The sequence below is a fragment of the Odocoileus virginianus genome, chromosome 22 (assembly GCF_023699985.2).
Source record: "Odocoileus virginianus isolate 20LAN1187 ecotype Illinois chromosome 22, Ovbor_1.2, whole genome shotgun sequence".
In the NCBI taxonomy this organism is placed as follows: domain Eukaryota; kingdom Metazoa; phylum Chordata; class Mammalia; order Artiodactyla; family Cervidae; genus Odocoileus; species Odocoileus virginianus.
In genome coordinates, this window is record NC_069695.1 from 20,475,507 (window position 1) to 20,500,326 (window position 24,820).

Genomic DNA, 24,820 nt, shown 5'->3' on the forward strand with positions numbered 1-24,820 from the left:
TTCAAAGCTGTTTTGAGAAGATTTGAAGAAATAATCGCCTCCTGCCCACCCAGGGTCTCGGTGCAAAGCCACGAGTGCCAGCCCTGGGGTCCCTGATGCCCAGCACACAGCCCCGGCGGGAGGCTGCGCACAACTTCCCCTCGTCAACAGGACGTGAGGAGTGCTGTGCGCTGACTCAGCTTCCAAGATCCTAACCGCTGCCACTGCAGGCTTGTTTTTACCTTTTTCAAAAAGAATCTGTTCCTGGGTGCTTTATGGCTCTACAAAGCCATCTTAATGTTCCCAGTAGTGTAACTGCCCCCGTGTAGCCATGCCTGCTGCTCTGGAAACCGTCAGGATTAGCGTCTCCGCATGGGAAAGCGACTTCGGGGAGGAATTTGTCTGATTTAGGGCATTTTCGTCGCCACGGAGATTCTCCATTGAGCGCTGCTGGGTGACGTCTCCCCCTGGCGGCTGCTGACATGCGTGCAGGAGACAGACTTGCCGGCAGCTGAGAGGCCTTCCAGGAAGTTGCGGGCCAAAAGATGTCAAGACAGCAGAGAATTTATCCACATCGAGGGAACTTTCTTTCTTTTGAGGGGATGAGGGGTGGGGCGCGGCTTGTGGGATCTTAGTTCCCCGACCAGGGATTGAACCCGGGTCTCCTGCATCTTCTGCATTGCAGGCAGATTCTTTACCACTGAGCCACCAGGAAAGCCGCCTGGAAACCCATAGATAAAAGATAATATGAATACATGCATCTCAACATAGAGCCGGCATCTTGACACAGGTTGAATATCTGAAACCAACACTTGCAGGAACTCTCTCTCACCCCAGGACTTCTCTGTGATTCTTGATTTCATTATATTGCATTATCTCTCTCTCCATCCACCTGTCAGATGCTGGCTGAATTATCTCCATTTATCCTACTGAGAAAGATCTCTTTCTCCTCTGGGCTGGAAATAGACCAACACGGATTCAGAAGGAATCTTTTCTGCTCCTAGCCTCACCCCTACACCTTCTCTGCATCAGCCTCTTCTCCCCTCCAGCTCCACCGGCCAACCCCACCCCAGGTTCTTCACAACTCCCAGCCCCTCGGGATCCCCAGCTTAACTCACTTGCGCAAAATTCATCACATAAATGTGTTTAGAATACTCCTTCTTCCTTGCCCTGATATTTTCTTTGACTCTGCAGTGTTTATTCTCCTAATCCCCTAGTATGATTTTAATCTTTTTTAACAACAGAGTCCTCACCGACTCATTTGGAGGGAGGGCTTGTTTCATTCAGAGTCCCCAACACAGGCCCTGCCCTAACTTCTCACCGTCAACCAGAATGTCACATGCTGCTGTGGCAGGATGGAGAATAACTCCAGAATGCCTTCATCCTGAAGACTCCTGAGGACAGTGGTTATTTCTCCTTGCTTCATGTACTCTTTCCCTCCCCCCATGAGATGAGACCATTTGTACATGACTAAAAAGTCATGAAAATGAATTGTTGTTCAGTTGCTAAGTTGTGTCCGACTCTCTGCGACCCTATTGAACCGCAGCATGCCAGCCTCCCCTGTCCTTCAGTATCTCCCGGAATTTGCTCAGATTCATGTCCATTGAGTCAGTGATGCCATCCAACCATCTCATCCTCTGTCATCCCCTTCTCCTGCCCTCAATCTTTCCCAGCATCATGGTCTTTTCCAATGAATCGGCTCTTCTCATCAGGTGGCCAAAGTATTGGAGCTTCAACATCAGTCCTTCCAATGAATATTCAGGCTTGATTTCCTTTAGGATTGACTGGTTTGATCCCCTTGCTGTCCAAGGGACTCCCAAGAATCATCTTCTTTATGGTCCAGCTCTCACATCCATACATGCACGTAAATAAATGTAATTTTTACATAGCACAAAAAAAATGAAATAGAATAAAATAAAAAGCTCTTACATCAGCAAATGCAGGCAGTACCAACACTAAACACCAATCAGGAAAAATGCAAAGACAAAATGCACCCCCAGCATCTTTCTCAACCAATGGATGCTCCCTTTTGTCCTTCCCAAATAAGCATATTTTCAGCAGAGGAAGAAACTTCCATTTTAAATGTATCAGGACCCTCTGACACAGAGGGTTCATGGCACTGTGGATAATTACAAACCAAGTTGTACTGAGTCGATTAGCCCGAGTTTCCCTTTTCTCTCTGTCTAATCCTACTGAGTAAGGAGATAGCCCACTGATCTGACTGATGGGCATCTGTGCTGTGATGATCTCCATATTAGAATAGGTTTTTTCTGACAAGTTTCTGCCTGGCTGTCATATAATTAAATATTTTGCATTTCTTCAACATGCAGATCACCATAGGTGGACAAGAAAAAATCAAGGATTAAGAGTAGAATTTGCATTGTTTGCCTCCTTGAGCTCAACAGTGCAAAGAAATGAGACTTTTATAGTTAGAAACCCCAAATGCCTGAAGGAAAGCATTGGGCTTTAATGGAGACCTGGGCGCTGCTTTCCTGATAGTCAGGCTACTGATTTTCTTCAGACTGAGCAAGGCCAGGCTGGAAAGATTGAAGGCAAAAGGAGAAGGGGCCAGCAGAAGATGAGATGCTTAGATAGCATCACCGACTCAATGGACACGAATTTGAGCAAACTCTAGGAGACAGTGGAGGACAGGGGAGCCTGGCGTGCTGCACAACATGGGATCGTGACGAGGCGTACACAACTTAGCGACTGAACAACGACAAGGATTAGTAACCTAGATTCCATCTCCACAGTGCCGGCAAGCCCGCCTCTTTTCGCTTCTTCTGGAACAGAGAGAAGCGAGTTGAATTTCCAGGGACAGAGCTTAATTTCCTAATGGAAAAGTTCACAAAGAAGGTGGTTGATGAGAGTAACTCAGAGCTAATGTCCATTTCCCCATGAGTGCACCAGGAGACTTCATCACAGAAGAGCACTTGGAAGCTCTAAGTGCTGAGTAATTAGCAGACAGCTGCCTAAGCAGATCTCCGCTGGATCATCTGGCCCTGGCTTGTAGAAACAAGGTTGACTTCCCAGGGCCTGAATCACTGCCAACATAAACACATGGGGGCAGGTACTGAGCGACCTTGGAGAGCTAATACTCCTTTCCACTGTCAGTTGGGAGTGAGGGTGGGCTGTAGCAGACTCTGATGCCTGGTAAAAGAATAAATTGCTAATTAAAATGATAAAATTGCTTTTGAACTCTGGAGATCAGGAGAACTTTATAATTGACTCTTGTGTGTTTTTGGATGCCTAAACACAACTACTAATGATTTGGAGTTGGGAAGGATGGGGGAGGGGAGAGAGTCCATTGCATTTCATTTTAACAATAAAAATACTCTGAAAAAATGCATAAAATAGAAAGGATTACTTCTCTGGTAAGAGGCACTTAACCTTTGATCTTGAACTAAATTCCATTACCAAAGGTAGCTTATAAAGCAGCCAGGAATTTGTTTCCCTTGATATAGTTTTGATGATATGTTAAAATAATTACTAAATTGCTCAGAGTTCTCCTAAGGATAACTCCTTCTGCATTGACATGAAGTAAAGAAAACATCAACTTGAGCAAATACAGAGAAAAATATGGGCCACTGTTTTGTCATTTTAGGCATTTTTCCCTTGTCTTATGTAAAATATTAAACTAATTCAACTCTTTTTAAAAATAGTATTGTATGGTAGAATTATGGAATTACTTAGGCCCGTATTTTATTGTTGTAATCATATATGTAAATACAGACCAATAAACTTAAAGATTTTTTAAAAGTTTACTTGCTAAAGCCATACTCACAATACTATAACCGTTCAGTAAATTTTGTTCATCCGACTCATGTTTTTTCAAAGTAGCCAATTAACTATGGAAGTTGTATGCCGAAATACAATAGGGTGCTTCCTTTATCAGGAGTGGTCTTTATATGGGTGCTCTTGTTGCGGGTGCTCTTGAGGGTATTAAACCAAACCCTCACATGTGCCTTTGGTCTCTGCCAAACCCTGCTCTGCGTGGCGAGCCAATTATGTCCCATTTTTCCTGTTATATTTGCTTCTCCCTGACATCATTAGAAACCAGAGCCACCCTGAGCACCTCTGAACCTTAAGCCTTGGTCTCAGAGAATAGTCACATGAGGTTCAGAGTCTAATTCTGATGTTGGTGGTTAAAAAAACCAACCAAACTGATAGGAAACTTGAAGGGAAAAAAATCAAAACTAAAAAACAGACATTATAAGAAAATTTCCTTAAAAAGATATAATTGAGGAAGAAATGGAAAAACCAAAATACCAATCACTTGCTTCTTAAAACTCTCCTCTTGGGACTTCCCTGGTGGACCAGTGGTTAAGGCTCCAGGCTCCCCACTGCAAGGGGTATGGGTTCAAACCCTGGTGGGGAAACTAAGATCCTGCAAGCCACTTGGCCAAAAGATAAGCAAATTTTTAAAATAATTTTTTTTAAACTATAAATTCCTTTATCTAATGTGCTTCTATCATTCTTCCCTTCCTCTGAGCACGTGGCTACTTCATCCCAGAACCCACTCTCAAAGATCCTGGGACTAAAGCAACTATATGCCAATAAAGATTAATTTAAAAGAAAAAAAAAAAAAATCCTGGGAAAAGCAGTCCATTCTAAGCCATTCAAAAGTCATGGTGCTTCAGAATCAAGAGCTCCAGGTCATCTTGGAATCCCCAGAAATTTCACCAAGGCCAAGTAAATCTCTCCTTCCTTGGTATTGCCCACCCAAGTCCTGATGCCTCCCCCAGGATACCACCAATAATCCTAGATGCTTAGGAATTCCACCAAAGGGAGGGGGGTCAAGGGAGGCTTGTTGGCATTTCTCAAACTGTATTCCAGGATTTCATGAGGTGTTAGAAAAAAAGAATTAGCTAAAAAGTCTATAGATCACTTATGGGGATATGTTTGAATATGTAGCAAATCTTTTAGGAAGTCACTGCTTGTTTCCATATTGAGAACTCTAAGAAACCCTATAGTAAAGCACCTCTTCAATTCTAATCGATCCAGAACTGTACAAATTGCTTTCATCACAAAATCTTTTTTCCCCCCTCTAAATCTACTTGTATATGTCTCATAACTGGTCTTCCAAGGCTTACATTTGGGAAATATTTGAACAACAACTATGCTATGTTGACTTTCTGTGTTTGGGTATATTTGTGTGGGTCCAAGCCCTAGACACAGGAAAATGTACCATTATATCCATCACCCGTGTTTTGGTTTGCTGAGGTAGGTAGCAAGTCTCAACATATATCAGCTTCCTCTTGAAATGGTTGATAACCTTTTCTTTTTAATGATGATGCGAAGAGGTGGAAAATGATAGGGCCACTGAAAAAGGACACGATGCATTTTGTCTGATACACAGCACTTCGATGATTTTTCAGACAGTTCAGAACATCACCAAAATGAGAGCAACCTGACCCTGACTGATGGGGACTCTAAAATTACATTTCTGAAATCCATCAAAGGTCTAATGGAAAATAGAGCTTTATTTGGCAGCCAGGTTTTCCACTTTGTTGATCTAGTTGATGAAAGGTTTGAGGAGCTCAATTATAGTTTGACGTTTGGGAGAAGTTTGAAGCATTTAACCTGAACAGGGAAATAAATGAACTTAAATTCTGCGAGAAACCACTAATCCTGCTTTGCAAATAATACAATCGAGCAATAATAATACAAAGACTCTTCTTCAAAGATTCTTTAGTAGCCTCTTCAGTGCAATAATCTGCAAAAATACTGTGCTGAGAAGAGACAGAATCTGGGGGTCGGACCTTAAATTTTTCTCAAGAGTTATTATGTTATTTATGTGCGCATAAATAGTAGGGAATGTGTGAAACCTGGGGCAAAATAGGGAACTGCTAAAGGTGTTCTGGGGGCTTCCCAGGTGAAGCTAGTGGTGAAGAACTCACCTGCCAATGCAGGCGACAGAAGAGACACAGGTTCGATCCCTGAGTTGGGAAGATCCCCTGGAAGAGGGCATGGCAACCCGCTCCAGTATTCTTGCCTGGAGAATCCCATGGACAGAGGAGCCGGGCAGGCTACAGTTCATAGGGTAGCACAGAGTTGGACATGACTGAAGCGACTTAGCATGCATGCAAAGATGTGCTGGGTGTAAATGAACTGAACCCACAACTTAAAACTGCAACATTTCTGTAATGTTTCTCATAATTACTTCCTTGCACTGGAGTCAATAGTGTAGGGCCTCAGAGAATCTAGAGACCAGAAAGGAAGCTGGATAAGAGAAACCACAGGCTCACATGTCAGTGAAGTCTGTGCAAACATGTAAAGAATCCACAAGTGGTGGGGCACGGGGGCAGTGAGGGCAGTGGGAGTGCAGACACTCTCAGATTTGCAAACCATCCCAGGCTACCCCTTAACCCATTCCTTAACTCAGCCTGTTTGTCATCTTTAGGTGGAACACATTTCTGTTTCTTTTTGTTTTGTCTTTTTTGATACATATACCTAGAATAAAATGTCTTAAACCTAATAGGAGAAAGGCAAATATTACCAACAGCAACATTCTAAAATTTGTTCTAAGATATTGAAGTAGCTTTACAGGAAGAGGTATTTCACATTTTTCTTTTTTGCTTATGACTTTTCAGAATTACTTCCATCTTTCTCTTAGGTCACCAGGATGCCCCATAGAGTTGCATCTGTTCCATTTCCGACCATTACCTCCCTCTGCTTCTCTTCCCAGTGTTGAATTTCTACTTTGTAGTTTATGCCCCTGTGAACTATGAATCAAGAAATGGAGAGTTGATAACTATGAACCACATACATTTTGGATGGACAATAATTGTGTCCTGTAATGTGATTAAATTTTAAGTCCATCTTTAAGGTTTGGAATCATTGTACTCCTTAGGAGAGAGCTGCTATTTGTTTAGAATTTCTCTTTTCATATGATAGGTTGGCCATTTGTCTTCTCTGGCCATCTTTATCATCACCTGACATATTTTTGCTTATGGTAATAACATTTGCTCTGCTTTTGTGTTTTGGCATTAAGTTTCCAGTTTTTTCTTATGAAAATATTATATATGGTTCTACAAGTCATTTTTTAATTCCTACCTGCACCTTCAATACTTTCAGTATTTCTAAAAGCACCTTTCCATCATAGTGACTTCACATCACTAGTTAATATTCTCAAAGCTTGATATATTTAGAACTCTGCTTTTTTTTTTTTTTTTTTGGAGGCCATAACACACAGTTTGCGGGATCTTAATTCCCCCACCAGAGATTGAACCTACTCCCCACCTCCCCACCCCACCCCACCCCCGCCAACCATTGGGCGGCCAGGGAATTCTCTCAGCTCCTCATTTTAAAAAGCAGATGTTAAAAAAAAAAGCAGATGTTCTTCATTCTTCTTGATAATTCTAAATTTGGGAGCCAATTTCTTAACAACTCTGATAAGATCATCACCCTGTTTGTTTAATATGTGAAGTATTTAACAATGATTAACGAAGTACTATAGCAAAGCAAGTCAACCTTTCTATTATAGTATTTTCTATGCTCACATGATTAGTATTATCCTTAATTTTTTAAACCATCTTTCCATTTTATGAAATGAAAACGCGGTAATATAATCAGAAAATCCTCCTAGTTGGGCACCCATCAGCTGAGGCACCCAAAGGTACCCTCAGTGTGAAGACTTGAGAGAGGGTGCCTGTGTCAGTTTCCTATAGCTGCTGTAGTAAATTATGAGAAACTGGTGACTCAGCTCAAATGCATTACCTCTGAGAGGCTAGAAGTATGAACGGGGGTTCACTGAGCTAAAATCAAGATGGCAGGCAGGGATACTGAGTACCCTCTGGGGTCTCTGTGGAAGCATCCATTTCCTGCCTTTTTCATCCCTTAGAAGCCACCCATATTCCTTGGCTGGTGGCTCCTTCCTCCATCTTCAGAGGCACCAATGCCAGCCAAATCCTCACTCTGCATCACTCGGCCTCTGACCCTCCTGCATTCCTCTTTTACTTACAAGGACCTTATAATTGCATTCCCCCTGACACACATCAATAAGGGCTTCTCAAGTGGGGCCATTAGTGGTAAAGAACCCACTTGCCAATGCACAAGAGATAAGAGACTCGGGTTCAGTCCTAGTCGGGGAGAACCTCTGGATGGGGGTATGGCAACCCATCCCAGTTCTTGCCTGGAGAATCCCAAGGACAAAGGAGACTTGTGGGCTACAACCCATGGGGTCACAAAGTGTCAGACATGACTGTAGCAACTTAGCACACAAGCACGCACAGCCATGAAGCAGGAAAGCATGGATTACCAGTTGAAGAGTAGCTAGGATTTATAATTGCTTTTCATGTTTATCAAGCATCTATTGAGCACCTACTGTGTGCCACACACTGGGCTGCTCCTGAGGACACAGCAATATCACAGACTCAGGCTCTGCCCCAATTTCAAGGAGCAGATAATCTGAGATTTGGGTGGGGGGAGGGGGTGATAATGTTTATGTACATAATTGTTTACCGCAGTTACAAGGTGCTATAAAAACAGAAATAAAGGTGTTAAGATTCTAGATCAACTGTGAAGTGTGTGGTCAGGGAAAATTCACTGCCCTTTCCTCAAGGAAGTCTTCCTTGAATTCCAGGTGAGGGAACAGCAAAGGGCATAGGCCAGCAATAAGAAGAAAAAGTTAACTATTAATGAAAAAGCCAGTGTCACTGGAAGACAGAGATTAGTAGTGGGGAGAGAAAGGATGAAGATGCTCGTGGTCTAAGATAAAGGAAGAAGTAGTGAGAGCCAAATAACCCAGAATGTCATTCACCATCTGAAAGATTTTGAAAATTCTGTGATAGAAGGTAAGGAAATGGTTTCAAACAAGAGTCAAGCAGCTTAGCTGTCTCAGACATTGTTTTTTTGCAGTATGATTGACAGCTAACATTATGTTAGTTTCAGATATACAGCGTAGGAATTCAATGTTTGTTTATATTGTAGATTTATCACCTCAGTAAGTCTAGTTAAATTTTGTCACCATACATATTCTTTTTTTTAACTTTTTATTTTGTATTGGGTATAGCCGATTAACAATGTTGTGGTAGATTCAGGTGGATAGTGAAGGGACTCAGGCATACATATATACATACATAGATAGTCTTGATTAAAAATAATAATAACATAAAACTAATAGACTGACCTGATCTCAATGTGCTTAGTTATGGACAATTAATGTTAGGTGATTTATAGACCAATAAGCTTTATTCTTGCCTGGAAAATTCCATGGACAGAGGAACTTGGTGGGCTACAGTCCATGGGGTCAAAAAAGAGACACAGCTGAGAGAGCATGCACGTGCACGCACACACACACATGCTTACTTGACAGTTGTCAATTATTAATTTAGGATATGGTTAATATAGGGTGTCCCAGGTGGTGCTAATGGTAAAGAACCCACCGGCTAATGCGGGTTTGATCCCTGGGTCGGGAATATCCCCTGGAGGAGAGCATGGCAACCCACTCCAGTATTCTTGCCTGGAGAATTCCATGGATAGAAGAGCCTGGCGGGCTATAGTCCATAGGGTCACAAAGAGTCGGACACGATTGAAGCAACTTAGCAGGCACAAATAGTTAATTTAAGCAGAATTGTTCTATACATTTGGAGAGAGTGAAATAGAAATGACTTAGAAATATCTCCTAAACCTAACACAATGTTATGCATGATTGCATTTGTAGAAACTATACCCTTGCATTTTCACTGTAGGCTTTGAGAATGACAGTCAGAATTTTTGCATATCATTTGCCAGATGAAAATGAAAACCTCTAAGACAAATTTGTTTCCGCAGAGTGGCTGTTACATTCACATAAAGATTTAGCTGACAACTAACAAAAAGAATTGGGGGAATAGATGGGAGAAACAGCTGTCCAGGAAGCTATCAGTTGCTAGGTTTGCTTGGAATGCTCTGGAATTCCCCAGAAGCCCCATTTTGCTCACTGATGATCATCTGCCTTTAGAAATCACATTAGAGATCCAGTTTTCTAAGTCTCATCTCCTCCTGAAAAAGAATATACACTTCCAGGCTCCCCCAGGATGCATAATTTTGCACCACTGTTAGTGGTTATTACCACCATTTATCTCTCCAGTAATCCCCCTGGTCCCTTTTGTATAAGTCTGAATATGCCTTGCACACGTTTACAAATGACATTCTCAGTTACACTTGAGAAGAGAGACGGGTTAGCTAAAATGAACTCACAATGATTATCTTATTCCAACAATTTAAAAGTTTTAGCTTTCTTAACAGTATTCACTGTTTACATCATCATATGTGCAAGGTTATAAAGAGGCAGTGCAAGACAAAATAGGTATCTAGCAGGCTTGGAATCCTAGAACTAGTCTGCATGACTTTGTCTTAAAGATTAGGATTGTACGATGAAGTTAATATTTTTATCTATTAATAACAAACACTTATATAGAACTTGTATTTGTCAGCCATTGTTCAAAGGTGCTCTACAAATACTAACACATCAAATATTACATGGGGCATTCTACTGCTCATTTATGGTGGACTTAAGTTTGCCACAGCTCCTTAAACTGAGGATATTCTGAAGCAAGGTGCCAAGCTAGTTCTGAGGCACCTCTTAGAGATTTAGCATAGTACAGTACAATATTTGGCCAAAGTCATATAGGAATGTGTTGGGGAGAAAATATTTCCCCTCTACCCTCTTATGCTCTGTTCTTGGAGGCCTGCAAATTAAACTGACCAAAGACAGATTAGCTGAGAGGAAAAACACAATTTTAATTCAGGTGCCTGTGGAAATTCACAGGAAAATATCATTCAAGGAGGTACTAGTTAGAATTTGAGGCTTATATACCCTCTTACTGGGCTTCCCTGGTGGCTCAGATGATAAAGAATCCACCTGCAATGCAGGACACCAGGGTTCAATTCCTGGACTGGGAAGATCCCCCGGAGAAGGGAATGGCACTCCACTTCAGTATTCTTGCCTGGAGAATTCCATGGACAGAGGAGCCTGGCGGGCTCCATGGAGTCACAAAGAGCAACTAATACTCACTTTCATGGTCAGGTAACAATGTTTCTGTAAACCTCCACCAAACAAATGTTATTCTCTGTTATGACAAGAAAGGACGTGGTCTCCAGGCATAACTTTACCCTTCTGAGGTCCAGTCCTGGCTGAGAGGAGGCAGAGGTCAGCTGGTGGCTTCCTCAGGGCTGGGTCCCCAGAGTCTGCCCAGCCACTGTCACTGAGGGAGCCAGAAGCCCAGGACCCAACTGGCCCTCAGGCTCCTCAGGCCGCCTGCACAGCGGGGCAGGTCCCTCAGACTGTGATCTATACAGCCACTGCCACTAGGTCACAGAGGCAGGGCTGGGGGAGAGATTCACCACTACCTCAAGGCCTGGGCTTGGCAAGTGGGTGACCCTTGTGAGGGCTCTGGAGCCCTGCAGGACCCAGCCCCCTGTTCCCTGGGCCCCCAGCTCACCCATTGGCCCAAGGCCAGGTGAATTGGTGGGCCCCCAGGCAGAAGGAGAGGATCTCCCTCTTACCTGATTCTCCACTTGACAGCCACTGCTCCACCAACCTCTGGCTGCATGGGCCACTAACGGTCATCTATTGACAGTTGCTTGTTTGTGGGCGGGGCCAACTGCAGCACTGACCAATGGCTGAGCAGGGCCACTAACGGCCGCTCACCGACATTTGGTCACTTGGGGGAGGGGCCCACTGCGGCGCTGACCAATGGCTCAGCCACTAACCGGTACCTGTTTGCCTGGTAACAGAGTCGGTGGCGCAGAGCAACTACCTTGAGGCCCTTAGCTGTTACAATTCTGTTACCTAACATATTCCTTTGTATTGGGGGGTTTTAATGATGTCTCAGGGGCTTCCCTGGTGCCTCATATGGTTAAGAATCTGCCTGCGATGCAGGAGACCTGGGACCGATCCCTGGGTCAGGAAGATCCTCTGGAGAAAGAAGTGACTACCCACTCCAGTATTCATTCTTGTCTGGAGAATTCCATGGAGAGAGGAGCCTGGTGGGCTAGAGTCCACAGGGTCGCAAAGAGTAGGACATGAATGATGTCTCATAGAATGGATTTCTTCAACAGTAAGAAATTTTGTTTTTTAATCTCCCCTTAGCTGCTCATAATGGGAAGCTCACGTGGTCCTCCTCAGCAGTAAACACTAGAGATGTTTACCAGCACCAGCCTCGTTTTGATCGTTGAGGAAACTGAGACATAGAAAAGTTTGGAGACTTTTCCCAGGTCAAGTGACTGGTCAGTGACCCAGTCAATAATTGTACCTATTCAGTTTGACTCCAAAATTCAAGCTCTTGGGAATTCCCTGGCAGTCCAGTGGAAAGGACTCCACGTTTCCACTGGGTGGGGGAGCTGGGTTCCATCCCTGGTTAGGGGATCCTGCAAGCTTCGGAGTGAGTCCAAAAGCAATAAAAAGTAAAGTCACTAGCATGTAGTAATTAAAAATATATATATATCAAGCTTTTAACAACCATGAATTGTGCCTCTGTTACGAGGGCCTCCTTCCTTGAATTTTTTTTATTTTAACTAGATAAAAGTATAATAAATGACTTCAAGGAGCCTTTATGGATTAGTATTAATATGACAATATTATAACCTAAAAAGCAGTCTTGCTAATAGTATCACCCTCCCCACCCATCCTAATATAATGGAATCTTCAGATCTGATCATTTCTGTGCCCTAAGGTGACATCTATGTATACATCATACTCAAGTAGAGGCACCCTTGATTCACAGTTCCTAGTCCTTTAAAGAGACTGCCCCTCAATACTCAAAACCTGCCCTAGACCCCAGATCTGTTCATTGTCACTCAGCTCAGGAACAGACAATGGCCTCAGTCAACATGCCTCCACATCTTCAAGGACATCATTCAGAAACTTTACACTTACTCCTAGAAATGTCTGCCCCAAAGAAACTTGTTATTAAATTGGTGACAGTGAATATGCTCATGATCTTTCTAGAGCAGAGGTTCTCAGGGGAAGAAACAGAAGTTTAAATGATTTTTTTATAGAATATTAGAGGTAGAGATATTCTAATCTTAGGTTATTCTAACCATTCTCCTCCTTAATTGGACACTGTGCCTGTGCAGTTTCAGGGTACTTAAGGACCCCCCATGTCCCATACAAGGACCCCTCTCCTTCCTCCAACTCTGTGGACATAGTGATATTCAGTTGCTGTTGATTAGGAAGTGTAGTTGATCCTTTTGTGAGCAGCACTGTTACATGCAACCAACAAACAACACACTTTTTGTTGACATATACTGTCTGCCAGGCACCTTGCTAGTCACGGTGAATACAGATAGAAATCAGGTGTAATCCTCCATTTCAAGTTTCTATCAGAGAAAGAAACATGAAGGCAGAGAAAGGTGGGACAGTTCAGGTTTGTACAAAACAGGGAGCAGATTCCAGGAAAGCTTTTACAACACAGGAGATATTTGAGTTCGTTCTGAAAAAAAAATGGGTGTGAAACAGTCACTCACATGAAAACTTATATACAAAAAAAAAAAGTGGCAGATTATCATCTGATAAATTTCTTTCAAGAGCCACTTGAAAATCTCAGAAATGCTGCAGAGGGTACAGAAGAAAAGAATCTGAATTTTATTTTTTAATTTAGCTATTTATTTGGCTGCGCTGGTCTTAATTACAGCATGTGGGATCTAGTTCCCTGACCAAACCCCGGCCTCCTGCAATGGGAGCACAGAATCTTAGCCATTGGACCACCATGGAAGTCCTAAGAATCTTCATTTTAAATTTTCATTCCTTGTCTTGTCAAACCACGTCTATGTTCTCAGACCGCGGATAAGACTGGAAGCAGCCTTCTTAAACGACCTGATTGGCATTCTCTGGGCTTTCAGTGCGATGCTGTAGAACAGCACGCAAACGCCAGGGGGCAATGCGATTTCACCAAAGATCACAGGAAATGCTCCAGATCCTGTTTTGGCTAAGAGCCTTCACAGCATCCTGTTGCAAAGGTGAAATCCCTAATAAAGAGAGTTTCGCTAAGGGAAAAAAAAAGTTGAAAAACATCCTTTCTTTGAAAGCTTCCTGAATTGCGATCAAAATTGCCTTTCAACAATTGCGCACAGCTGAACGTTTTGCAATACTATTTGCAAAAGAATGACTTCAATTTTTTGCTCAATGCAGCTGCCTGCCTGATCTTCCCAATCCTCAACCTAAGGAATGTAAGCAGCCCCCAGCTAGCCGGATTTCACCTCGCTAGGGCTCTAGCGTCCTCAGCCCAACACAGGCCCTCCCCTCCTCGCGCCCACGCGGCGCGTCCAGCTGCCCCCTCCGCGGAGCTGCGCGGCTCCCTTGAAGGTAATTCCAATCCCGCCTGTGTTTTGTTTCCGGCTCAGCAGCCGCCAGGTGTCTGCCCTCCCTTAACCCCCAAGGATGAGAGATCAAAGGTGTTTCTGCATCTGCCTCCTGCCCAGCTCTTTAATCTGTTACATGTTCAAAAGGGACAAGCACAGTACTGTGCGCGCAGGATGGGGATAGAAATCAGAGCCGTGGACATGGGCGACGTCCCAGAGTTTGTGGACGCACTCAGATGATGAGGAATATGTCAGTCTACATAGTAGCCCTGCCATTTAGGGAGTGTTTTCTTTTAAATTATACTATGAATAGAAAATCAAATGGAAATTTGATTCAGTTTTCAGTTCAGTCCCTCAGTTGTGTCTGACTCTTTGGGACCCCATGGACTGCAGCATGCCAGGCTTCTCTGTCCATCACCAACTCCGAGAGCTTAGGCAAGGAGTCCGTGATACCATCCAACCATCTCATCCTCTGTCACCCCCTTCTCCTCCTGCCTTCAATCTTTCCCAGCATCAGGGTCTTTCCCAGTGAGTCAGTTCTTCACATCAGGTGGCCAAAGTATTGAAGCTTCAGCTTCAGCATCAGTCCTTCCAATGAATATTAGGGTTGATTTCCTTTTGGATTGACTAGTTGGATCTCCTTGCAATCCAAAGGACTCTCAAGAATCTTCTCCAACATGACAATTCAAAAGCATCAATTGTTCGGCGCTCAGCTTTCTTTATAGTCCAACTCTCACATCCATACATGACTACTGGAGAAACCATAGCTTTGACTAGATGGACCTTTGTTGGCAAAATAATGTCTGCTTTTTAATACACTGTCTAGGTTGGTCATAACTTCTCTTCCAAGGAGCAAACGTCTTTTAATTTCACGGCTGAAGTCACCATCTGCAGTGATTTTGGAGCCCAAAAAATAAAGTCTGTCACTGTTTCCATTGTTTCCCCATCTATTTGCCATGAAGTGATGGGACCAGATGCCATGATCTTAGTTTTCTGAGTGTCGAGCTTTAAGCCAACTTTTTCACTCTTCTCTTTCACTTTCATCAAGAGGCTATTTTAGTTCTTCTTCACTTTCTACCCTAAGTGTAGTGTCATCTGCATATCTGAGGTTATTGATATTTCTCCTGGCAATATTGATTCCAGCTTGTGCTTCATCCAGTCCAGCATTTTTCATGATGTACTCTGCTTATAAGTTAAATAAGCAGGGTGGCAATATACAGCTTTGACATACTCCTTTCCCGACTTGGAACCAGTCTGTTGTTCCATGTCCAGTTCTAACTGTTGCTTCTTGACCTGCATACAGATTTCTCAGGAGGTGGGTCAGGTGGTCTAACCCATCTCTTTAAGAATTTTCCAGTTTGTTGTGATCCATACAGTCAAAGGCTTTGGCATTGTCAATAAAACAGAAGTAGATGTTTTTCTGGAATTCTCCGGCTTTTCTGATGATCCAACGGATGTTAGCAATTTATTGGAGCTCTACTAAACCCTCGTTAAAAATATATATATATTGTAGGTATGCAGCATAGGGAACTCTGCTCAATGTTATGTGGCAGCCTGGATAGGAGGGGAGTTTGGGAGAGAATGGATGCATGTATATGTATGGCTGAGTCTGTTTGCTATCCACCTGAAACTATGACATCATTGTTAATTGGCTATCTTTTGGAGTACTCAGTCCTGTCCAACTCTTTGAGACCCTTTGAACTATAGCCCGCCAGGTTCCTCTGTCCAGGGGCTTCTTCAGGCAAGAATACTAGAGTGGACTGCCCTTTCCTCTTCCAGAGGATTCTCCCCACTCAGGAATGGAACTTACATCTCCTGCATTACCAGTGCACTCTTTACCAGCTGAACCATTGGGGAACTCCGATATGAAATAAAAAGAGACATTGAAGGGAATTCCCTGGCAATCCAGTGGTTAAGACTCGGGCTTTCACTACTGTGGACCCAGTTTGATCCCTGGTCCTGGAACAAAGATCCCACAAGCTGTGCAGTTCAGCCAACATTAAACAATAAAAAATAAAACCAAAAAAATACATGGTACACCAGCCCATTTGAGGACTGCTGTTAAGAGAGCTGTACAAGGCAAAGGAAAATCTTTTAAAATTATGAAATAGACATTTTAAGGACATTTATAGGGACCTTATTTCACATACAGCAAAAATGACAAAGGACTTAAGGAAACAGCAGAAGATTTTTAAGAAAGACAGTTTCCAATGAATCCATCTATTTCCCACATGCGCAAGACTCAATAAGTAGGGAAATACATTAAAAAAAAAAAAGTAGACTGCAAACTAGATATTCAGAAAATAGTCTTGCAAGCAGAGGTAATAGAAGATATAGAATCTTTCACCCAGACATCAGCCATCCCGTTGTTTTTCTGGCCACAGTTTTGGATGAAAGGGTAAAGCAGAGAAGAGCTCACCAATCCAGTAAGAAATTATTTCAAAACTTAAATTTAGAAATCATTTAGAAAGTTGAGTTAACATCCTTTCTATTCTCAGGAGAGCTCCCCAATTTCCAGCAAAGACATAAATGTGAGAACACTGGTTGTTTGTTTTCTTTTCCTCTGCTCTCCTATGCCCACACACGCCAGAAGCAATCTTCAACTTCCTTTTCTTTGCACAGAGATGACCAAAAGGAACTTCAGCAACTTCATTTGTGCTGAGCGGCTGTCACAGACAGATATTAAGTCACACTGGGCTGCCCAGGTGGCACTAGTGGTAAAGAACCTACCTGCCAACTCAGGAGACATGAGATGTGGGTTAGATCCTGGGTTGGGAAGATCCCCTAGAGGAAGGCATGGCAACCCACCCCAGTATTCCTGCCTAGAGAATGCCTATGGACAGAAGAGCCAGACGGGTCCATAGGGTCGAGAAGGGCTGGACACGACTAAAGTGACTTAGCTTTCCCCAGTTACAATGACTTTGAATCCAAAAGTCCACAATGTGTGAGAAAGGATAGTGACATAGTTATTAAAGGCGCTGGTGAGGAGGGAGTCCTTATCAGCTGCATCAAATAAGTCTGTTCATCTGCTTAAATATTTATTCAGTGCTTATGTGTAGACACACTACTGGACTCTGAAAATCAGTGATGATCAAAGAGGCTTGCTCACAGTCTAGAAGTGGAGGCTGGCATTTATGAAATAATCACAGAGATAACTGCTCCAAAAGGAACACAGTTCTTACAGGAGAATCTGCTGTAACAAAGGAACTAATTTTACAGGGTCAGAGTGAACCTCCCTGAGAAAATCCTCATAAGCTAAGAGCTGAAAGATCAAGAAGAGTGAGGGAATGCACATGTTAATATTCAAAGAACTGGAAGGGTGGTGTGACCAGAGTACAGATTATTAGGGGCTGAGATGCCAGGTAAGGTCAGAGAATTGGAACTCAAGTTCAGTTACCTGTTGCTGTGACTGCAAAGTGTAGCAAAGGAGCTGATAAACGACCCCTTTATTTTTATCCTACAATCTTATGGGACATGAACTTACATGGGGTTCACCTGGGTGATTCTTCTGTTTCACATTCAACTGGAGGTTAGGCTGTCTAGGAGATCCAGGGTGGAATTATTCTTCTTCAGGATCTTCCTTGTAGCTCAGGTGGTAAAGAATCTGCCTGCAATGCAGGAGACCTGGGTTTGATCCCTGGGTCAGGAAGATCCTCTGGAGAAGGGGATGGCATTCCACTGGAGGATTCTTCGCTGGAGAATGCCAGGGATAGAGGAGCCTGGAGGGCTACAGTTCATGGGGTCGCAAAGAGTCAGACACAACTGAGCGACTAACACTGCTACCTTGGTTTCAATGTCTGGAAGAGTGTGCTCAGCTGAGGCTGTTGAGCACCCGTAAGTGGCCCCTGCAATACTGCAGCTTCAAGGCGTCTGACGTGGCAGTTCAGGGCTCCCAGAGAGAGTGCCCGGGAGACAGGAGGTATTAAGATCCAGCCAGATAGCATCACTTCCAAGGTATTGTATTGGCCAGAACAGTCACAGGACCTACCTGGGTCAAGGAAAACAACTGTTCTCAACATGAACCCTTTCGAATAATTTGTGGTCATCATTAGTCAGCCATGGTTCACCATCAGACAGAAACTATTTACATTCCCCTGTAGGCCAAATATCCTCATTCCTAAAGCTGTCCAGAAATGGCATCTCCTTAGGGCATGAAGTTCAAGTTTGAGGTCCAGATTCTGACCATGTAAATAATGATCAAGGGACTTCCCTTGTAGTCCAGTGATTAAAACTCTGTGCTTTCAATGCAGGTGTCTTGAGTTCAATCCCGGGTCAAGGAACTAAGATCCCACACGCCTTAGGGTATGGCCAGTAAATAAATACATAAATAAGTTTAAAAAATAAAATAAAATAAGTAAGGGTCAAGTGCTAATAAGGCACCTTTGATGTAGTTCTCTGATACAGTTGCTCTCAATATAAAGACTTGGGAACTGAAATGAAATGTATATCATAGCCCCACCCACACACACACACACACACACACACACAAACACAGCATATACTGATAACACAGGGATGAGATCAATGCACTGAGCATGTTCAAAGAGTGGGGAAACAAGAGGCACAGAGCTATCACCGGCATCCAGCAGTTCTGAAATCCATATATTGCTGGTTCCTTAACTTGGGGTGCCCAGTCCTGCTCTCAGAACTCTCAGCGGTTCTGGCCACCACCCTGAAAATGCTTGGTTTCACCTAAGTTATAAATCTTATTAGACTTCCTTCCTATGAACCTTGTTAGACTTCACTCTGTTAGACAAAACATACATCCTCAATTCTCCTGAAGACAATCCCTGCTTTGGCCTGGGCTCAGTCAGGGTGCTGTGGGGATCACACCCTGAGGATTCTTAGAAGCATTTGTGTCTCTTTTAGAAGCTTTGTGAGGCATATACTTAAGTCTTTCTGAAGTTATAAAAAAGGTTCTTCTGGCCACCCCCTTGAGATGTTCTCCAATATCAATCAATTTCTAGGTTGAGAGCCTTTTGCCTTTGAAAAGATTAGGAATGTAAAACCCTTTCATCTTTTTTAAACCAACAAGTACTAGCTCTATTTTTTTTCTAAATTTTGCTTGAAAACTGAACAGGTCCTTAAAAAAAAAAAAAAAACCTCATCTTTCTCTGTATTTTATCATATGCAACATTTTAAAGAACCAACTGGCACTTTAAGCATCCTATGGGGAAATCTCCGTACTAAAATCTATCAGTTCATCAGGGATATGTTTAGTTTCCATGTCACTACAGGTGACAGTGTTGCCAGGCGTTCCATCTCTCCATCAGAAGAGTCGTCCTTCCTCCAGCCTCCCAGTCTGGGAGGGGCAGCGACCACTTTCCCCTGTCCTCCGAGCTTTCACCAGCAGTCTTCTCAGGCCTTCTAGCTTCTTCCCTCAGCGGATGTTGTTTGCCAGAATGTCTCCACCTGGCCTTTCCATCATGGCAGTCCAAGGGCTTCCAACCTGGTATGTCAGGGTCTCCAGAGGGAGGGCTCCAAGAGACAGAAAAAAAGAGGCTGCCTGTTACATAAAGCCTGGGCACAGACATGAGGAGGGCATCACTGACACCATGCTTCAATGGTCAGAGCAGTCTCAGAGCTGCCCTAATTCAAGAAAAGGGGACATAACCCACATCTCCCTACGGCAAGTGTACGAAGGATTTGTGGCCATTTTTATTCCACTCTGGGTGACATCATACAGGGCTTTGCAAGTCATGTTAAGGCTTTCAAATAAAGGCTTTCATCTTAAAAATAATGAAGCGCCATTGAAGACTTTTAAAAAGTAAAGGATATCATATAATTGGACTTGCCTTTTGAAAAGATTGTTCCAGCTGCAGTATAAGAATGCGTTGGAAGGAGGTTATTAAAAACTGAATGGTTCTTTCTTAGGTCCTCTTTCTTTATATATACCTTATCATACAGATTTATGTGAACATTACTATGACAATTTGGCCCAGGGTTGGACTGCCCTGGTGGTTCATATGATAAAGAATCCGCCTGCAATGCAGAAGACCTGGGTTCAGTCCCTGGGTTGGGAAGCTCCCGTGGAGAAGGGAAAGGTTACCCATTCCAGTATTCTTGCCTGGAGAATCCCCACTGACAGAGGAGCCTGACGGGCTACAGTCCATGGGGTCTCAAAGAGTCAGACACGACTGAGCAACTGAGCACAATGACAGTAAAGGCAAGAAGCTACAGATTCTACAGATATCTGGATATAAAATCAATAAGCTAATATTCCTTGAAGTCCACTTAGGCCATAATCTTTTTTTCCAGCCCTAGCCCTAACATTGATAAACTTACTTCTTTGGGACTTTTTTACATTATAATCCTGAAGCCCAAATCTCTACTGTATCTTATGTATATTCACGTCACACATCAGTGTTCACTAACCTCCATGAAGACCAGTCTCTGTATAGAAATAGTCATTGGTCAAAATAATAAAATGTAGGATTCTGGTTAGTGATATCCACTATTGAATTATACTTGCTAGGACAGATCAAATTTTCTTTTCTGACATCTAGAAACACTTAGGAATGATTGCTTATTCATTTGACAAATATTTTAAGTAATTACTATATGCCTGGGACTGTTCTAGTTAAGGGAGTTATAGCAGCAAGCAAGAAAGACCAGATTCCTGCTCTCTTTCTGCTGGTGTTGAAATGAGGAAGACACCCCAGAACAAAGAACCAAGTAATAAACCAAAAAGATAATTTTAAGTAGTAATGTTGTCATTGTTGTCCAGTCGCTAAGTTGGGTCCAACTCTTTGCAACACCATGGGCTGTAACACGCCAGACTTCCCTGTCCTCCACTATCTCTCAGAGCTTGCTCAAATTTCTGTCCATTGAGTCAGTGATGCCATCCTCCATCTCATCCTCTGTCATCCCCTTCTCCTCCAGCCTTCAATCTTTCCCAGCATCAGGGTCTTTTCTAATAAGTCGGCTCTTCACATCAGGTGGCCATAGTATTGGAGCTTCAGCTCAGCAACAGTGTTTCCAATGAATGTTCAGGGTTGATTTCCTTTAGAAGTCAATAAAAGGAGTTTGATGTCCTTGGTGTCCAGTTTCTGGTACTGGAGTCTTCTCCAGCACCACAGTTCGAAAGCCATCAATTCTTTGGCACTCAGCCTTCTTTATGGTCCAACTTTCACATCCATACATGACTACTGGAAAAACATAGCTCTGACTAGACGGGCCTTTGTCAGCAAAGTGATGTCTCTGAAGAAGAGAGAGAGAGAAATGGGCCCAGGAGTTCTTATTGGGGCTGCTCTAAGTACAGTAATCAAGCAAGGACTCTTCGAGAAAGTGGCATTTGAAGTCACAGCAGAATGAAGAGAAAGTTAGCTGTGGGGAGAGCCAGTGGTTTGGGAGGGAGGGAGCAGCAAGTGTGGGGGTTTAGAGCAGAGGCAAAAAGGAATTAGCTCTGCAAAGCACAGAGAGAAAATCAAAGTGGTTAAAGCATTTGAGTGAGTGAGGAAGTCATCTGAAATGAATTAAAAGAAATAAGAAAATAAGCAGGAATACATCCTATATGGCCTCGATGGCCAGGGCTACAAATTCTATTAGTATTTCAAAAACAATGAGATGTCATTGGAGGGTTTTAGTGAGCCCCAGTCATTCACACTTTAGCATGAATTATTTTAACCTGACACTTTCTCCTAAGAATTACTTTAGGTCAATTGAAGTGAGTCATTAGGTGGAAAAAGCATTTCAGAAGACTATGAAGAATTAAATGCGGAGGAGGAGAGGAGGGTCCATGTGTGTATATATATTTATGTATGTGTTATGGCTTACCCTAAATTCCAGGCAATGTCAACGTCAGCCAGTCACCAGATAATGTCTGTTGTGTGTCCTAGAAGTCAGCAATACTATATGTAGCTTTTCAGCACCAACATCACTCATTCTTTAAATATTCATATTTTTAAAAATATTTATATTTTAAGATAAAGGAAATATCTTTTCATTCTGTAAGTTTTCGTATAATGTTAATATTAGCACTCTAACCATATTTAGCCAATTCTAGATTTTCACTATAGCATAGTTACCTTGCAGTATGAAAGCCTGTCTTGCTATAGGGGAAACCTGGATTTAGGGTTTGAAAAATATAAGAGAAATTCACATGGAGGAACAAATAACTGTCTATTTAAAATTTTGTTTATAACTAGAGTTCTAAAGTCAGTCTTCTGTTTTTTAATAGATCTTTTTCCCTTCCCTCTATAAATACATCCCTGAGCACTCATCCACCACCACCCACATCTCCCATAAGAAATTCTTTAGACTTCCTTGCTTTCTTTACATCAAGTCTGTTTCCACACACTGATTAGGTCACACTGATGTCCTTTTTTCACTTGAGTGACAGTTGCTGACACCCATGGTTATGCACAAAAATAAGCATGGATAAAAAATAAATCAATACTCTGATGGTTTCCTGCATAAAGCTTCTACAGTTCATCAGTTACTATGCCAATGACTCATACCTCTTGGAATGGTTGCCTGACCAAAAGAATGCCAAGTCCATTTAGCGTGTGCTCCTAGCTGATGCTCAATGACTGTTATTTCCAAGGTGATCTATATAGAGTATATTTTTGTGTATGACAGGTTTAAGAGGATGTGAAATTATGAGCAAAATCATGGTCAATGCTCAGCTTATTCATATTTGGCTTGTTCAGTTAAATTATAACTCCTTTTGTGAATAACTCAAAGTATTCTGAAGGTCAAGATTCTCTTCTCCCAGGCATGAGTAAAAAGAAACATCAGTTATGGTCATGGTGTGTCAGACCTGGTTCATACCAGGTTGCAAGAGCCAACTGTTACATTTTGGGGAATTTTGTAAGTCCACTATTAAACACACCCGTGATTACAAATTAAATTAGACAAACTTGCAATTATAATTATGTTAAAAACAAAGGTGATAAATACCTTAAAATCTTTACTTCCTGATTGTTTGACTACATTTTACTATCCATGCTTTTGGGGTTCTTTACCTCTTCTATACTTGTGTGGTGAAATATTTACTCCATGATGGTTTTGCTATCATTCATCTCTTCCCAAAGCCATGTCCAGTGACATCAAAGCTGGAAGCTTGAAATAGGCTACAGTGGGAGTGTTTTCATAATGTTGACATCGAAAGAGTTTTAATCAAAATAATTTCTACAAAAGTTGAACAGTTTAATAGTTCAAGAGATCACATAAAAGATATAATGAATTTACTGGGAAAAGAACAAATTGGGATGCAATTCAGAGCATTATTTTTGTCAAATCATGATTGATTTGCTGGCTGTGAATCCTATGGTTCGGTCCAAATCAGCAAAAGTCTTCTGTGAGAATTTGTTGGCTACATGGAACCTGCAATAAAGAAGACTGCATATTTTATTATTATGTGTAGATTGTATACTACACATCACTTATATTGGTAAAACCCATAATATACACACATAATACAGGCATATTTTTCCCCTTGTTAAACATTGACCAGACATGACTGGTTCCACCCAAAAGATGAAATTCAACTGGTAACTTAAAAGAAGGTTGTTTGTTTTTTTTTTTCAGAAAGTTATAAAAGAGAGCAAGTTTGTCTCTTTGTGAATAGAATCTGTTAACAATCAGTGGGTGGTCATGCTGATAACCAGTTTGGTTTACCAGTATTGAAAAGCATTTTGTTTCCATTTTTCATTTGAGACTCCTCCGGTTTGAAAGAGAACCAGACTTTCTACCCAATGAAACTGCAGACTTTTTTTTTCAGCCTAAGGTATCGTGGCTATCACACAGAGTTTGAGAAATATTGTTTATACTTATGACTTACAAGGAAGAAAATGAACTTTCAAAATCAAATGATTGGACCAGGTCTAATTTATTTTAGTTTAGTATTTTAACCTTTCAGGTCATCAAAAAGTCACGTGGACATCCAGTCAAGAGTAGTGTCTGTTTGCTTCATGAACAATTTGACGAGTTCAGCCCCTCCACTGATCTGCAGAGAATGGGAACACTGAACACAGGATACCAGAAATGGCCTCTGATCCAACCACCCCATATAAGGAAGTTGCCAGATCACGCCATGGTTTCTAACCACTTGTTACATATTTCAACAGAAACCTTGTCCCAACACCTATCAGATGATCCCTATGTGCAGCTTAACTAGGAAATACTAGGCCCTGATGTCCTTCTGAGTGAAGTTTTATCAATCCTTCATCCACTATGACTTAGCTACAGAAATAGCCGGTCAGACTATCGAGACTTGGCCTTTGTTTCATCCCAAAACATGGCCGATCCTTTATTTAGTGAAAAATGCTTCCAAGTGATATTAGTGAGAGAAGAAGACACTCATGAAGGTTAATCAATGACTGAAAATCACTTCGTTTTTGACGTTGACGTTTGTTTAAATTTTCAAAAAGCCAACAACAACAACAAAAATCCAGATTTGAAGCATGTGTGTAATGTGCGAAGCCTGGCAAAGTAATTTGGGTCCGTTCTATAACTAAGACTTTTTGTTTTTATTCAAGGTGTCATAAAACTGAGTTCTGCAGTTGAAGGTACGTTTTTACAACCACAAAATCAATAACGTTTTGCTTCAAGA

General features: G+C 42.2%; 1 protein-coding gene across 11 annotated transcripts in view; it reads left to right on the forward strand.

Moving 5' to 3' along the window:
• The window catches only part of DLGAP1 (DLG associated protein 1), a 760,977-nt gene that overhangs the window by 645,526 nt on the left and 90,631 nt on the right, over positions 1–24,820 (forward strand). For 5 of the 11 annotated variants that reach the window (XM_070452694.1, XM_070452696.1, XM_020888591.2 and 2 more), the window contains one exon: positions 24,747–24,776. The exons of the other annotated variants lie outside the window; for them this stretch is intronic. In XM_070452694.1, the coding sequence (XP_070308795.1) occupies positions 24,747–24,776 (30 nt within the window). The remainder of the gene's footprint in view (positions 1–24,746; positions 24,777–24,820) is intronic. 11 annotated transcript variants of the gene reach the window in all.